Below are 18,859 nucleotides of genomic sequence, written 5' to 3' on the forward strand. Positions count from 1 at the left end.
TTACAACATTTCAGTGGGTTTTGTCATACATTGACATGAATCAGCCATATAGTTACATGTATTCCCCATCCCGATCCCCCCTCCCACCTCCCTCCCCACCCGACTCCTCAGGGTCCTCCCAGTGCACCAGGCCCGAGCACCTGACTCATGTATCCCACCTGGGCTGGTGGTCCGTTTCACCATAGATAATATACATGCTGTTCTTTCAAAACATCCCACCCTCACGTTCTCCCCCAGAGTTCAAAAGTCTGTTCTGTATTTCTGTGTCTCTTTTTCTGTTTTGCATATAGGGTTATCGCCACCATCTATCTAAATTCCGTATATATGTGTTAGTATACTGTAATGTTCTTTATCTTTCTGACTTACTTCACTCTGTATAATGGGCTCCAGTTTCATCCATCTCATTAGAACTGATTCAAATGAATTCTTTTTAACGGCTGAGTAATATTCCATGGTGTATATGTACCACAGCTTCCTTATCCATTCATCTGCTGATGGGCATCTAGGTTGCTTCCATGTCCTGGCTATTATAAACAGTGCTGCGATGAACATTGGGGTGCACGTGTCTCTTTCAGATCTGGATTCCTCAGTGTGTATGCCCAGAAGTGGTATTGCTGGGTCATATGGCAGTTCTATTTCCAGTTTTTTAAGAAATCTCCACACTGTTTTCCATAGTGGCTGTACTAGTTTGCATTCCCACCAACAGTGTAAGAGGGTTCCCTTTTCTCCACACCCTCTCCAGCATTTATTGCTTGTAGACTTTTGGATAGCAGCCATCCTGACTGGCGTGTAATGGTACCTCATTGTGGTTTTGATTTGCATTTCTCTGATGATGAGTGATGTTGAGCATCTTTTCATGTGTTTGTTAGCCATCTGTATGTCTTCTTTGGAGAAATGTCTGTTTAGTTCTTTGGCCCATTTTTTGATTGGGTCGTTTATTTTTCTGGAATTGAGCTTCAGGAGTTGCTTGTATATTTTTGAGATTAATCCTTTGTCTGTTTCCTCATTTGTTATTATTTTCTCCCAATCTGAGGGCTGTCTTTTCACCTTACTTATAGTTTCCTTTGTTGTGCAAAAGCTTTTAATTTTCATTAAGTCCCATTTGTTTATTTTTGCTTTTATTTCCAATATTCTGGGAGGTGGGTCATAGAAGATCTTGCTGTGATTTATGTCGGAGAGTGTTTTGCCTATGTTCTCCTCTAGGAGTTTTATAGTTTCTGGTCTTACATTTAGATCTTTAATCCATTTTGAGTTTATTTTTGTGTATGGTGTTAGGAAGTGTTCTAGTTTCATTCTTTTACAAGTGGTTAACCAGTTTTCCCAGCACCACTTGTTAAAGAGATTGTCTTTTTTCCATTGTATATCCTTGCCTCCTTTGTCAAAGATAAGCTGTCCATAGGTTCGTGGATTTATCTCTGGGCTTTCTATTCTGTTCCATTGATCTATATTTCTGTCTTTGTGCCAGTACCATACTGTCTTGATGACTGTGGCTTTGTAGTAGAGTCTGAAGTCAGGCAGGTTGATTCCTCCAGTTCCATTCTTCTTTCTCAAGATTACTTTGGCTATTCGAGGTTTTTTGTATTTCCATACAAATTGTGAAATTATTTGTTCTAATTCTGTGAAAAATACCGTTGGTAGCTTGATAGGGATTGCATTGAATCTATAGATTGCTTTGGGTAGAATAGCCATTTTGACAATATTGATTCTTCCAATCCATGAACACGGTATGTTTCTCCAACTGTTTGTGTCCTCTTTGATTTCTTTCATCAGTGTTTTATAGTTTTCTATGTATAGGTCTTTTGTTTCTTTAGGTAGATATACTCCTAAGTATTTTATTCTTTTTGTTGCAATGGTGAATGGTATTGTTTCCTTAATTTCTCTTTCTGTTTTTTCATTGTTAGTGTATAGGAATGCAAGGGATTTCTGTGTGTTAATTTTATATCCTGCAACTTTACTATATTCATTAATTAGCTCTAGTAATTTTCTGGTAGAGTCTTTAGGGTTTTCTATGTAGAGGATCATGTCATCTGCAAACAGCGAGAGTTTCACTTCTTCTTTTCCTATCTGGATTCCTTTTATGTCTTTTTCTGCTCTGATTGCTGTGGCCAAAACTTCCAACACTATGTTGAATAGTAGTGGTGAGAGTGGGCATCCTTGTCTTGTTCCTGATTTCAGAGGAAATGCTTTCAATTTTTCACCATTGAGGGTGATGCTTGCTGTGGGTTTGTCATATATAGCTTTTATTATGTTGAGGTATGTTCCTTCTATTCCTGCTTTCTGGAGAGTTTTAATCATAAATGAGTGTTGAATTTTGTCAAAGGCTTTCTCTGCATCTATTGAGATAATCATATGTTTTTTATCTTTCAATTTGTTAATCCTGTTTTCTTTACAGCAGTTACTTGTCCCATTCACTTATTTATTTATGTGTTTGCTGTCTGTCTCCCTCAACTACACTTGAATAGTTGTAGTTTTTGAATAAAAGAGAACAATTGTCATATTGTCATATCCTCTAACATGTAGAATAGTGTCTGACACATGCTAGGTATATACTAAAAGTTATTTTTAAACTGACTTGTTCATTATATGAACTGAGAATTTATTGCCAAACATACAGAGGCACACACTTGCATGTTATATTTAGGGAAGTAACTGGAGAGAACTTAGGGAGTCAGATTGTGAATGGTCTTGAATTCTATGTTTCATGGTTTGGATGTTATTGTAAAAATCAATGGAAAGTCAAAGATTTAAAACCTTATATTCTCTCTTAAAGTCTGTAGTTATGAGAACTTTATTTTATAAAACTAAAGTATGTAAGTATATTTTAAAATTATTTCTACTAAGTTGGATTTAATATTTAAAGATGCCTTTAAGAGTCTATTTAGTATGAGCAATGTTTTTGCATTTGAAAATTTCATGAAATATTTAATCAAAATAAAGCTTTTGCCTCCAGAAATCTGTTTAATTTAGAAACGTTTACTAAATCAGAAGAGTCAATAGCTTTAATGTAATTAAATCACATAATTTATTTATCTAAGTTGCAACTGAACATGTCTTAATAGAGAATGTGTTATTCTTACTTTTTAACTGCTCCATTTGGTGCATTTTCCACCCCATTGTTTTAGAACAATCGTAAATCTGAACACCTAAGACTTGGTAAGAATCACAGTGCTTTAATCTGATTAATTTTATTTTTAATCTTACTTATAAAATTACACAGTATTTACTTTATAACTATAAAATTTATTATGTTATGTTGTACTACAGGTTAACAGAAGTCCTTTTAATGTACTGAAATAAATTTAACTACAAAAGAAAATGAATAGAAACACAATGTAGCTAGGTAAAAGTTTGGTATCATCTTGAGCATAAATAATGTAAAACTAAACATAATGAAATAGGAAGCTTGGCAAGGAAGAATTTACAATTTTTAAAAGCCATAAAAGGGCAAATAAAATCTTGTGTTACTAAAAGGAAGTATAAAATATACATCCAAGGAAATTAATATCAGGAAGTTAATATCTTCTGTGAATTTTTACTTTTAATATTGCTCAGGCACTGATCTTAAATGTCACAGAAACTGTGGAAAACTATAGCAATTTAGAAATATTTCCCTTGTGTCTGTTCAGCAGAAAATCAAGTTTTTTTAGGATGTATTTTGCATATTGAAAGACCTGAATTAACCCCAACCTGAGTAGAGATCTAGGAAAGTGGAGACGAAGAAAGCAGGAAATCTCTGGAAGTTAGATATATTTCACTTGTTTTCATGTGTCCTATTGAGCCAATTATCAGTAATAGTTTGTTGTTTACTCATCATGAGTCCTTTTTAAAAGTGAAAATCAAAATATAGGTGGTAGGGAAATCGTTTAAAATGTTGGAATAAAGCATATTTCCCAGCAATCAGGTTTTTTTTCCCCTGTACTTTCCAAAAAATCAGAGGAGGATCCTTGTGAAAATCATTTTACCAATTCCTCTTGCATGTCCAACTGTTGCTGAGACTGTGTCATCCCAACTTAGTAACTGGGAAGGAAAAAGCATACTGCTCAGCAGTTGCTTCCTTGAGAGTTGGACTGTAGAGTTGAGGCTTCAAACAACATATTCAAGATGACAAAAAGCTTCCCACAAAATGAAGCTTATTAGAATTCTGAGTCAGACTATAATCAGATCAAAATTCCGGTGAAAACTTAGCCTTGAAAAAACTCTAGCAGATTTTTTTAAGCTACCAGGATGAATGCAGAATTCATGGCTAATTTCACAGGACAAGTGATGGGAAAATTAAGGGATGATTTGGAGTTTTTCAGAGAGAAAAAGGGAAGATTCCAAGAAAGATGCTTAGAGATACAAAGGTGTATTATAAACTGCTTTCATCTGAGATTCCCTGTGGGACAGTGAATATTGAAAGATGACACTGGAAATGTTGGCTCCAAGTTATGTAGGGTCTGGACATGTTTGTCTTCTGCAAGCTGAGGTTAGTCACCATGAGCTTTTACATTGACATATGTCATGGTGTATTTTAGTAAGAAGCTCTGACAATAATAAGGAGATGGATTCCAGTGGGAGAGATAGGATGAAGGAGGAACTTTTGGTGGTTAAGACAAGTAACATTAAAGACCACAAGTAGGGCATGACAGAAGAAAGAGAAGAGTGACATAAGTGGATGGACATAAGTGGATTTGCAGGTGGTAGGAGAGGAGAATAGTATTGAGATTTCTAATTTCTGTAATTAGGTGGATGGTACTGTCACTAAAATGTATATAATAAGATGCATGGAATTTCTGTTTGGTTTGGTTTTGCTTGGAGTGGTGAGCAAAGAGGTATGAAGATGATTTCAATTTTGATATGTGGCAAACATTCCATCTGAGATCCAGCTATTGGAAAATGGAATTGGAAATCAGATAGATGTTTGCAACACACCATATCTGAAACCGCAGGAGTAAATCTGTTAGCTAACTCCTTTGTGTCTTTGTATATTTTTCTGGGCCAAGGCTCTGAGACCAAGATCAATACTAATGTAAAGTTCAGAATATTTCTTTCATAAAGACACTACATTTTTTCATAAAGGGGAGAGCAATCATCCACATTAAATTGTCTGAATTTGCAAATCTGCAAATGGTGGGTATGTTCCTTTTGATTCTAAGATAGAAGGCAGGAGAAGGGGACGACAGAGGATGAGACAGTTGGATGGCATTACTGACTCAATGGACATGAGTTTGAGCAAGCTACAGGAGATGGTGAAGGACAGGGAGGTCGGGCATGCTGCAGTCCATGGGGTCACAAAGAATGGGACATGACTGAGCAACTGAACAAGAACAGCAAAGATTTTTTATTTATTGTTTATCATGTCTTATTATCTAAGTTCAATTCACCCAAGGAAACTACAAATCTTAAAAAGAAAATAGTCATTAAGAATTGATTAGTAGATATTTAAAGTTTTTATATACTTTACTGAGACTGAGAGACAATCATTTATATAAATTATTGTTACAGTACTATTTGAAAAATACAAAAGACATATTAGCATTAAATGCTATTTTAAAGATTTCAGTATTACAGAAACAATAAAAAAACCTTCTGTTTCCTTTCTAATAAAGATAGTTTTTGAGATAAAAAGAAAAAATATTTAATTCATTACAATCTTTTCTTGAACCCTCTTAAGTTGTCTAAGTACCATAGTATACTACTTTTGCATAAACAGTTTTCTGGTTCTAAATGAATCACAAGACTCATTTTCATCAACAATTACCCAAAGTATATTTCACGGTTTAAAGAAGGCAATGACCACCCAATATTCTTTTAAAATAATGACACTGAAATTCAGAGAAGTTAAATAATTCATAAACAAGAAGCAAGGGCCTGAATACAAATCCAAGTTTGCCTGCAAAGCAAATCCTCATTTAAGTACATCTGGCTCTTCTCAGGTAAAATAAAACAAGGTACAGGCTAATTGTTCCACGAGAGTCTAAGTCTTGAGATCTTATGAAACTGAAGTCATAGCACTTTTAACCTTGCTATTATATCAGGCAGTTTCCAATCTTTTGGTAAATTTAGTCATCAGGGACAAGAGTGGCTATTGATTTGAAGTACTCTGAAAACAGCGACTTGATCCCATGGTTTTATGCAGCTTTTGTGCCCTCCCCTTAGCTCCTTGCTGGACTTGACACAACATTTCCTAACCAATATACTCTCAATCTTATGTTGAAAATATAAGGCTAAAAAGAAATATAATTAGTTCACAAAACAGAGACCTCACACTCTTGTGAATTGTCGGAAAGCATGCCGTGCCCTGCCAGTGCTAAGTCGCTTCAGTCGTGTCTGTCTCTTTGAGACCCTATGGACTGTAGCCCGCCAGGCTCCTCTGCGCATGGGATTCTCCAGGCAGGAATCCTGGAGTGGGTTGCCATGCCCTCCTCCAGGGGATCTTCCCAACCCAGGGATAGAAACCAGGTCTCCTGAGGTTACTGCATCGTAGGCAGATTCTTACTGCTGAGCCACTGCGGGGAAGCCCGTAGGAAAGCATGTTTGATATTTTCAAAGGGAATCTAAAATAATTACATTGTTAGGATGCATTATAATTTATAGAATGTTTTTAAAATCTTAAACATCATAATTATCACGTATTTCAGTTGAATTTAAAATATAAGACCATATGATAAGAAGTAAAAAAAAAGTCCTAAGTCTAAGTGCAATTCTCTAAAACCAGAGGGGATTAATACGGTTACCCTTGACTAGGTACTTGTTACATTGTCATTTTTGATAAAAATAACCCAGAATGGGATGGTACAATGGGTTTAACAAAACATCAAGCCTTATAATATGATACTAATTGGTAAAATTATAAGGTGATACAATTATAAAAACACATTATATCCAGTATTGTATTATTGTCACAAAACCAGTTAATAGAAACATCAAAAAGCTATTTGTAAGCTGTGCCTGAATATAGAATTTTTTTATTACAATAGCCCCAAGGAACCTATTGATGTATTGTAGTAACTAGTACAGTAATGCCAAATGAGATAAATTCATTAATAGGACACTGAAATGAAACTAGAAAATGACTTAGTAACACCTGTTCAGTTCAGAATACATATTATTTTATGGACTTTCTTCATTATGTTGACAATGATAACTGGTAGGAAATAAATAACAAAGAAAGAGAAGCTTTTAAAAAGAAAGGATGTCAAATACATTACATTTTTGTAAGTCTGACTAAAGAGTAACCTTAGTTTAAAAGAATAAATGAATTTATATGAAAACTAAAAATTTAATTTGCAAATAAATAGAAATTTGAGTGAAAATTATGAATATGGAGTGTTTATTGTCATTCAGGTTAGGAAAAATCATATATATATATTCATATATGTAAAATCTCTATCACTGAAATTCTTATTTTTATGAATAGTTAAGCTTTTTAGTACATAAATACATACTCTTCCTTTGCACACTATAACTGCAACTATTTCAGACATGAAACTGATAATTTTCTGTGTTGATAGTGACTTTTTCAATTTTTAAAGAGCTTCTTTGAAAATCATTTTTTAAAATAATTTTTTATGTTGAAACAATACAAAAATTTACAAATAAATTCAAAGTATCATACAAATAACTTTTCTGAACTGCTTGATAGTAAATTCAGAACCGATGCACCAACATTTCCCAATACTTTAGTGTGTATTTCCTATAAATCAGAACATTTTCTTAACAAACCAAACACAACCATCCAAATCAGGAAATTATCACTGACACACTGTTACTATTTGATTCTCAGACCCCCATGCACGTTTTGCCCTTGTTTTGCCAAGAGTCCCATAGTGTCGTTTTGTTTTTAATAGCAGAAGCACCAAGTCAGAGTCACTGCTTTTACTTATAATGTCTCTTTACTCTTCTTCAGCCTGAAACATTCTCTGAGTCTTTTCTTGACTTTCATGATCTAGTGTCTTGCTTCAATTTATACTTATAACTCAATTTGTAATTTTTCTTAGAGGGTGTCCAAATAAGGTACAATGTTTCTGCACCCTCTGTGAATATATGAGGGTCTTTAGGCATTCACCGTAGCTTCTCAACCTTTGTTTTTAGGTGGAGGAAATACTTAATAAACGCAATGGTGCTCAAGGAATAAAGTCATGTAAATAATAGATGCATCATTTATTAGTTTACAAGCATATATATCCTAGTAGTTTCAAAGCATCCTTCATGCTTGTACTAGGAAAAGTTTTATTTTCAATTTTTCCCTAATGAATTTTTTTCTATGGAGAGTCCAAAAATTGTCATAGAAGATTGTGAAATAGAATGATTATTTTAACAACTCCAAGGAAAATTTGCTCAGTAAAATATTATCTTTTGAGTGAATATGCTAGAGGCAGTTACACAATTAAAATAATCCATTCAACAAATTTGATCCTTTAAAATTGAGAGGGTCCCCTTTTCATGTTCTGTCATAGTATACTAGGTATTTTGGTATGGCTTATTTTACATAAATGCCAAATAATGTGCTTCTAGGTAAAAATTAAAATGTGAAAATTCACAATGGGCCATGAATATATTGAAAATAGAGACAATTTGGCTTTTACAATTAATACGCATCTGGATCCCATGCTTTTGTCAGCTTCACAGAGGAGTCCAGGATCTAAAAGTTGTCCCTACTTCAGACATCATTTCTCTAACCTGAATCTCTTCCTCCAACAACTCTTAAAGATTCTTATCCACCAAATTCATTCATTTTTCCTTTTCTGGATTTGTTCACCAGGGTTTACTTATTTATTGATATTGCCCCAGCAATTCTACTGGAACATGTTTGAAATATTCTTCTCTTAGTTGCTGTATTATGACCACAGACCAAGGAATCACACTTTACGCCTTGTGTACTCAAGTGGCAGGGCAAAATAAAATTAATATTGGCTTAAATCACGTTTCCTTTTCTTCAAACTATTTCATATTTTTATCATTATCACAGACACACTTATACAACATCATGTTTTAGCTCAAGCTGAAACAGTCATAGTCATAATAAATTATCAATGGATAGGCCATATTTTAACTTTAAGGTTTTAGAAAAATTCTCATAAAATGGAAAATTTTTGTTTAAAGATAAAACTCACCATTATTAGTGACCACTTGTATGCTACTAAATTACTTTCATGGAATTGGCTCCTAAACTTCATTTAAAATAGTTGTCTTATTTCTTGTTTTTATCTTGACAGATGTTTCTTAGCTAAATGTATCACTTCTTAATGACAAAATAAAAAAATAACATACTACTTTTGGATATTCTTTAGTTGTTATAAATATTAATGCCTTAATTTGAAATTATTTTCTTCCCTTGTCATGCCTTACCTGTTATATGTAACTTGAAACCACCTGAAGTAGTGAGTGTGTGTGTGTGTGTGTGTGTGTAGGTTTAAAATTCAAGGCTCACCTATCAGCCATTGAGAACTCATTAACCATTTATCCTTTTTGGCTTTCTTGATGCTCATCAAAGACTCACTTTAATATTTGGTATCTCACATAATTTTCTATGGGAAAAAATACAAGTGATACAAAATGTCCAGGTCATATGACAGATATTCCTCTCTGTGAATCTATATGCCAGCTTTCTTGTTTATTCATTAAGAGCTGCCTATGCACTGTGCACTGGTTTAGGCACTGGAGATTCAGCAGTGACAAAACAGAAAAAGACCTTTTTCTTAATAGAACTTAATTTTCTCCTGAGGAGATCATTTCCAAACAAACAGAGTCAATGCAATTCAGAGAACCATAAGTGAGAAAATCAAATGTAATAGTGAGATGATATAAAGGGAGCAACATTATATGATGTGGTCAGGGAAAGACTCTGAGGAGGCATCATTTGAAGAAAGATAGGAATCCTAAGAAAGACCTAACCTGCAAAGATTTGAGGTAAGAGAATTCCAAAGAAAATAGCTAGTGAAAAAGCTCCGAAATGGGAACATACTCATTTTTGGACTACTCTTCAAAAATGTAATTAAGAGGATAATTCTGCTATGAGGAAAAATTTTATCATAGAATTTAAAGTTGTTTTCTTTATGGTTATCTAGTTTTCTTCTAGATGCTCAATGTCCTCAAGTATTACACATAATCAAAACTGACTGTGTCAATGATGTTTCAGCAAATGTGTACCTGAGGAATTTAATTTTCTCACTCACTGATATATCTAGAAGGGTGATCGTAAAGAAACAGTGTGAAAAAATTTATAATGCTAAATTCTAATTAATAATAGAATTTGTTCTAGAATCAGCTTACTTTAAAAAGTCATATTTTAATTCTCTACATTTATACATTTTTTGCACCTTGTTAGGCATGTGAACTTTAAGACAAAAAGAAGAAAAAAGTCACTGAGGACCTGCTAAAGACCTGACATCATGCTTGTTTTTGTGAAGATATCATGAGCTATCTGTTCTTGCAGTAATCATTTAAAAATTAACTTTCTTCCTAAAACTAACTCTCTTCATTTATTTTCATTGGAAGTGGAAAATAAAGGACAGTAGAAAGCTCTCACATATCTCTCCACTAGAGGTCTAGACTGGTGATCAGAAAGCCCTATGGATAAGGCATACTGAAAGCACAGTTTACTTTTTTTCAAGATAGAACTTTTTGCAACTCTAATATTAGTAGACATCAAAATAGGATAAAGTTCTCCATATATTATGCATGTCCTTGGTTCTGTTGATTTTTGTCTATAAAGTAAAAATTAAGCACACTAGATTGAAAATAACTGAAGATTTTTTAAATGTAAAAACTGTAACAGCTATACTAATGGTACAAATGCTAACAGTCCACCAAGAAGACCCCGTTTCATTTCTACATATCTTTACACTTTTTAAATGACAAAGTTAAATGCCTATTATTCTACTTGCTTGAATTTTATTTGATACTGATACACAGTCTCACAGTGTACAGAATACCCATGGTCCAATTATGAGCATTGTTATTCACCACTCTGAAAAGTCCACTCACCTACCTCATATAAAGACCGTATTAACAATCTATGGTCAAGCTTTAATTTATATTTAAAATTTATATTTAAAAAATATATATTTGAAAACCAGTGTCAGGTTTATTTATTATTTGATGTCAAAATTGTTATTTAAGAGCAGAAGGGAAGGGAGTCCTTTCTACACCGTCAATATTTTCTCCTTATTTTTCTCAAATGTTTATACTTAGAGGAAGGAGACAACTGCTGTTTCATTATAGTTTAGCTTGTACTTAGCCTTGTTTCCACTCTACTTTAAATGTAGACACTGAAAATATGGGGGATAAAAATGAATTTTTAGTAGATTAATGCTGAATAATCACATTCACATTTCTATTTGTGCCCCCAACATGGAAGAGGTGCCTTCCATTAGAACTATGTTTGCTTTGGCTTAGAGAAAACCCACTCAAAAATGCAGGGTGTCCAGATATAGAGACATCTCCTACTTTTCATGTTCTCCCCTTGTCTACCACTTATGGAGGAATGAATAGATGTTTAATCTCTATGTATGTATTTAAATGAAATTCATATAATTATTAGAAGTTTTATATTGTACTGATAGAATTTTCATACATATTTATGTATCAAAATGTATTTGAGATTATTTTATTGATATGTTGTCTGAAAAAAAATATCAGTGAAATTCAGTGTAGTTTGCATAGAGAAAGAATATAAAATGAGGAAAATAAAATTAAGTTTTGATTCACCAGATGAAATGTTGCTAAATCCTGCTGATATGCTTGAAGAATTAATCACCGTACTCAATGTTTTTCTGCAATACTGCAGGAGGGTTAAAACAGCAAGATAGTACTTTCAATATTTTAACTGTAACATATACAAATCATAATAATTTATCTGAGTTAAAAAAAATCCCCACTTTAAATAAATTTTGACTTTCAAAAATATTTTTTCTATATAGCACACATTCTATTATTAGATATAAATAAGGCAAAACAGGATGGAACAAATAATTCTATTAAATTAAACATTGTATAAAATTTTGGTGGTTGTTTTATGTAAAAATATTCTGTTTTTAATTAAACCATATTTTACATAGACTATTATATACAGGTACAGTTTGAAGAATGTATAAATACAAATTTTCTGCCAAGTCATTATAGGATCTCTAGAAAAACTTAAATCATTTTTATGAAGTATCTTTGTATATTTTTTATTTAAAACCTGAAAACTATCACAATCCATAAATTAGCTTGAAAAGTTAAGCATTTGAAACTGGTGATTGTTCGAGGGTCATAGAAATGTCAGCTTCATAGATTTCAAGGCAGTAACTTCCTGGTATGTATGTTCAGCTATGACAAGAATCTTAAATAAATTCTTCCCATTTTTACTTATAATTATACAATTTCATAAGGCAGGATACATTCTTACTTAATATGAATCTCTTATAGTATACTGTACTTTCTAGCCCCTAGAAAAATACTGTAGAAAAATTAACTCAATCATAATGACAAAATATAACTAAAATAAAAATAGTCCTTTTTCTTTCTACTAGTGAAAAATCACAATTAAAATTTCAAAAATACTCAGTCACTTACTTTGGTAGAGTTTTCAAGTGATTTTCTCTTAACTCCAATATCCGCAATTTGGCAAGTCTGTAGAAATGAATTAAAAAATTTGTTTCTTGATATTTCTCTATAAAAAAATATTTTTATGGTAAACCAAATTGTTACTGTGTTAACCAAATGACTATGTCCAAACATTAAAAACCATGGTTATAGATCTTTAAGAATTATGCAAATTGATTATGAGTAGGATTGTATCAATATTGGAGAATGATAAATACCACTTTCTTAAACTTTCCTAAAAATAAAATCTTTCAAAGATATCACTGTCTTAGTCATCTAAATTTTCTGTTTTATCAAAATACATTCATTGTTATTTAATCATATGCATTCAAGTTATTGAATATTTACTAAATACTAAGTGCTGAGTTCATAGAAACATGGTAATAATTTCCCTTAAGAGATGACAAATGAATTTTTAAAGCAAATGATAAAGCATAGTGGTTAAAAGCTTGAACTTTGTGATCAGATATATCTGGGTGAAATCCAGACTCTTTATATTCTATCCCTATAACACTGGGCAAATTAATTAACCCCTCCTAACTCCAGTTTCTTCATTTGTAATGAGTATGCAATAATAGTACAAAATTTATATGGGTTTGACTGTTAAATGATGTCATCATACATGTAAAACATAATACTTGGCACATTGTAAGTTTTAGTGAGTGTTACTTATCACCGTGGAGCCCTATACCAAGGTCATAGTTGTAAAGTCTTGTTACCAAGGCCACAGATCTGGAACTTCGTACCAAGGTCATCTGCAGAATTGACTGAGCTCCAGTTCCAGATACTGACTGTTGCTATGAGCTCTGCTGATCTAAACTGGCTAACTCCTTGACCCCATATTAGGTAAAAATATCTGCCTTCATACTCACCCTACAGCACCCTAACCAATCACCTAATGCCAGTCTTCCAGCATGAATTTTCTTTGTCTTGAGACTATAAGAATTGGCTACTAAACCATGAAAGGGGTTGGCTCTCCCTTGAGCCAGTTCTCTGTCCTAACAGCATTTCCTGCTCTAATAAACTCTGTTCTACTGTCATTCTGCCTTGGGTCTGGAAATTCTTTTCAACCTGCGCAAAGACCATGACAATTACGACTACCTTTAATTAAAGTCTGGGAAAAGCATCATATATATAGCATGATATACCATATAATTGGCTCTGAGCCTGAGATGTGAACATTTCAAATAGATGCATACTTAAAATCCTGTCGTATCATCTGTGCTGTGATAGTACTGGAGTTGGGAAAAAAATGTGAAGTGGATGAGAGGTGCTTACATTTTCCGATGCTTGCAAAAAACTTGGGTGATTGGGAATGCACTTCACACTTAACTACTTGTTAATGTTTGCAATCTGGGACCGTGTTCTTACTAATGTCTGTGTTGGCTTGTGGTTAGTTGCTCAGTCGTGTCCGACTCTCTGTGACCCCGCGGTCTCTAGCCCACCAGGCTCCTCTGTCCACGGGAATTCTTCAGGCAAGAATACTGGAGTGGGTTGCTGTGCCTTCCTCCAGGGGATCCTTCCAACCCAGGAATCTAACCAGGGTGTCCTGCATTGCAAGTGGATTCTTTACCAGCTGAACCACGAGGGAAGCCTCCTAATGTCTACAGTGAGTCTTACAATTTATTCAGTTGTGGTTATTGTAGGGCAAATATTAATTGACTTGTCCAGATTCTCAGTGCTGTGGGAATATTTCACTATTTGAACTATTTCACCTACAATGTCCCATATTTATTGTGCTTTTAGGTATTCAACTAGCTTTTTTCCCACTTCCTTTTTGTTTTGAGTTCTATCAAGTCTCCAACTTAACTTTAATCTTATAACTCTTAATCTGTATTTGAAACAAATTGTCTCAGTTCTTCAGAGCATGGGATATCACTAATAATAGACATTTCTTAAACATTTATATATCTCAAGTCTTCTTAGTATCTGTACTAGAGTAATAACATTTTATGACTTAGTTTGGGCTTCAGGGGTACTAAATCGTAACGTTTTATAAAGTATACTAAACATTCTTTGTCAAATTATCCAGCTGAAGGATAAAAAGCTTTTTAGATTACAATAATAGAGCATTTTTTGGAAGATAATTTACATAAAATTGAAATCTAATTCCTGGTGGCTTGGGTTTTAGTATTATGTTATATATTTGCCCAGATTTCTTCCCTTATGTTAGGACTAGCAAAGAGAACTAACAAAATGCTAAAGAAAACAATGTATTTTAGGGAGATAATTAAACATTTTATGATTTAATAAACCAAAAGTATACTTGTGGTTGCGGCCAGTACCAGAAGGAAAATCTACTTTATATGAACAAATGGTGAAATATTAATTCGCTTAGAAACAAGGCATATGCTCTTGTGAATATCTGTGAATTTTCAGAGCTGTCTCAGTGTATAGTATTTGTAGGTATTATGAAATCATGATCCACAAAAGTAAGAGAATTTGAAAAAAAACTTTTGAGGTGATTTCTGTATGCAAAGAGAGGCTGCTACCTGTTAAACGACTTCCTTATTTCACTGAGTTCTTCTTTAATGTCATGTATTTACTTCTGCCCAGAGGTGGAGGTTGAAGTATACTCAATCGGTTATTTGAACAATTTGAGATGCTCACTTAGAAAAAGGCAGTTAACAAAAAACTTAAAATATCTTAACTTTTAAGATATATCTTTTATGATTAAAATAGCCTTGATATGGAAACAAAGCTTCCATTGACACATGAATGGATACAGAAATCCTGTGTGTGTGTGTGTGTGATGGAATATTATCACTCATAAAAGGAAGAATATCCTGACATGGATGGACCTTAAGGCATTATGCTAAGTGAAATAAGTTGGGCAGGGAAAGACAAATACTCTATGATCTCACATATGAAATCTAAGAAGAAAAAAATAACTATAGAAAAGAGGTCAGAGTTGTGGTTATCAGAGGTGGAGGTAGGGGAAGGGGAAATGGTTGATTGTGGTCAAAAGACACAACCTTATGCTTATAAAATAAGTAAGCACTGAGATGTGACGCATAGCATGATTGCTATAGCTAATAATGCTATATGGTGTCCAGTATATCTCAAAGTAACTAAGAGTAAATTCTAAAAATTTTCATCACAAGGAAATGTTTCTTCATAATTATATAAAGTAATCGATGCTAACTAAATTTAATGTGCTAATCATTTTGTGATAAATTTGTCAATATTACGTTGTATACCTTAAGTTCATACAGTGCTATATATCAATTAGATCTCAATAAAGATGAAAAAAAGTTCACTCTAGAACACCTAGAAAATATTGAAAAATTTAAGATGAAAATAAAAACCTTCCATAATTTCCCTTCAAGGAAATTGTCTTTTATTTCTTGCATATTCATATTCATATAGGAAGCACAGTTTATATATAGTTATGATAAGATTTAAACATAACATCATAGGAATTAAAAGATATGTCTCTAGTCAAGATGATAAATTCCTACATTGTTATATGGATGTACCATAATATATTCAAGCAATCTCCTAGACGGATGTGTGATTCCATATTTTTCATATTGTAAATAATGATAAACATCTTTGTCCATAAGTCCTAGTGTGATATATGATGATACATTTCTAGAAATGTATTACAAAGGCAGTGGTTATAAACACTTTCAGATCTTTTAAAGCACACTGCCCTGTACAGAGTACATGACATTTTGCAATTTCATCAGCAGTGTGAAGTTATCTCTTTCCTCACACTCTAAACAGTTTTATAGTTTCTGTGATATGCTTAGAGCACAAAGGCCCTTTATTCACATATTAATATGTATTATTTTATTATTTATGATGATAAACATTTTTTGAGTTTTCAACTTGTACACTTATTATGAACTGCTTGCACATGTTATTTACCCATTTTTTCTAATGAAATCTTAACTTTATACTCCTTTGAAAGAATTCTTTGTAAGTTAAGGATCTAATTTGCCTTCCATATATGGTAGAAATATTTTCCTATTCATTACCTTAAAATTTAAAATATTTTCTAATATTATTTTATTTTAAAGGCATGTATGTATTCAAATATATCCATTTATGGTATTTTACTTTTTTTCTATGCTATAAAAGTATTATCTAACCCAAGTGTCAAAAATATACATATGTATATTTTTCCAGATCATTTCTGATTTTATTTTTTTTAAATATTTAACTCTTTAACTCATCTGGAATCTGATTATTTATGACATGTAAAGGCCTAATTTTACTTTATTTTTTTCAAAATGTTTCATTAGTTAGCATGGTCTCATTTATTGGATAAAAGTGAGGGTATCTTTAATTACAGGGGTCACTTCTGAAGCCTTACCTACTGAAGGTGGTTAAGTACTTACCTAAGTGAAATAAAATTGATCATTTAAATTTCTTATTCTTACCTTCCAAAATTGGCTGGAAGAAATTCAAGAAAGGCATCATTCAGGTAGAGCTGGGTCAGATTCAGAAGCTGCGTGAAGCCATCAGGGAGTCTAGAAAGGAGTTAAAGGTTTAGTCATTGCGTAGATGTTGCCATAGAAACAGAACAAAAATATATATCTCTAAGGAGAAAAAATAGAAGTGTAATACATTTTTCAGCTCTCCTTTGGTATCACAGTAATGGAAGAATTTATTGAGCATGTTGTTACAGCTTGAAAATTTTGCCTGTTATTGAAATAAATGGCATTCACCCCTCCACACTGCTCTCCTATGCAGAGATTTATGTCACTGCCAAAGTCAGCGGCATCATTTCTTACTGTTACCCTAGCCTTATAAACACGAGTGAGATATTTTTATGGAAATTTCAAGATATATGCTATCTTTTATAATTTCAAATTTATGATTCTTCTCAATAGAAAATTCACATGTATAGTCAGGCAAGGTTATCTACTCTTTCACTTAATCATTGGAAGTTGTGTGCAGTTTGTGACACTGATGGCTAAAGATGCCCAATATGAGGAGGGAAAGAGTGTTTTGTCCATTAATTGATAATTTCCTTAATGCAGGCCCAACAGATACATGCATTATAATTCAAACTGACCTGATTCATGCACACTAAAAATGAACAAGAACATTAAAATAATAAACAGAACTCTAAAGACTTTAAAAGTCAATTAAAAGTTGAGAAAACATCCTTTGGGAAAAATCTTATCAGTGAGATAAAGTAATTACTTGAAATGTTTAAATCATTTTTACTAAAATGATTTAACTCAAGGATTTTTCTTAAAAGGATATTGAATTATTACTAATTTAATTTCTATTTAAATATTTTAATGCCTTTTTCTACACTTTAGACTAGACTACGCTCTTTCACAGAATATTTTTAAGCAGTGTCCAAATTTGCCTTCTCCTCAAGTTACAACCTATGACCTTCCTTGTATTTACTGGCAAAATTTTTTAAAAAGCTGCCTTTACTGACTACTTTTTACTATTCCTCAAGCCATTGCTTTCTGGCATCTACTCCATTACTGACACTGCACTCGCCAAAGCCTCTGATGACCTCTAAATCTCAATTTATTAACTTCATTTTATTTCATAACCCACACTGCCCAGCAACAGTTGTCATCACTAATTGTCCTCTTTCTGGGCTTCTACCATACTACTTTCCCTACTCTTCTTCCTACTCCTGGAACACTAGATCTGAGTTTCATCCCATGGTTTCTCTTCCTCTGACCAGTCTTTTTTTATGAAATGTTTTATGTATATAAAAGAGTATATGCGTATCCACAATATAATTTAACAAATAGAACCAGTATCTTTAAAACCCTCTGGCTGTCCCGCCCTGACTACATCTTTCTATTTGCTCCACAAATTCCTAAATGATGGTTACTTTTCTGTTTTTTACGGAGTTTTGCCACACCTATTTAAATCCCTGAAAAAAAGCCATGTGGTTTTGGTTTTTTTTAATATTATCTAAATCAAATCACACTATGAATATTTTATGGGGTTTATAATAATTCAAATTATTAAATAATTCATTAGTTAAGTGAAATTCATTCATTTTGATGTAGAAGACTGATAACCATGCCATGGTATTTCATTGTATGAATATATCACAATTTATAAATCATTCTTCATCTAATTGAACATTACAGTTGTTTCTAGTTTTTGTTTGTATTTCTATTATATATTCTATTTATTTTTGAACATATATCCTGGTGTACAAGAGATTACTTAAGCTATATTGCTGGTTAGAAGAGAGTAACATCCTTATGACTAGCTCTCACCTAATGATTAGCAGCAGTATAAATACCTCAACTCTCTCACCCAAATCTGTGATGTGTGTTTAAACTCCTTCCCAGAG

General features: G+C 32.9%; 1 protein-coding gene across 2 annotated transcripts in view; it reads right to left on the reverse strand.

The window, feature by feature from the left end:
* LRRC7 (leucine rich repeat containing 7) overlaps nt 1-18,859 on the reverse strand; it is a 455,066-nt gene that overhangs the window by 262,680 nt on the left and 173,527 nt on the right. For both annotated transcript variants that reach the window (XM_065928451.1, XM_065928441.1), the window contains exons 5-6: nt 16,959-17,048; nt 12,541-12,597 (exon numbers count right to left, since the gene is read on the reverse strand). In XM_065928451.1, the coding sequence (XP_065784523.1) occupies nt 12,541-12,597; nt 16,959-17,048 (147 nt within the window). The remainder of the gene's footprint in view (nt 1-12,540; nt 12,598-16,958; nt 17,049-18,859) is intronic.

The sequence above is a fragment of the Muntiacus reevesi genome, chromosome 1 (assembly GCF_963930625.1).
Source record: "Muntiacus reevesi chromosome 1, mMunRee1.1, whole genome shotgun sequence".
NCBI lineage: Eukaryota > Metazoa > Chordata > Mammalia > Artiodactyla > Cervidae > Muntiacus > Muntiacus reevesi.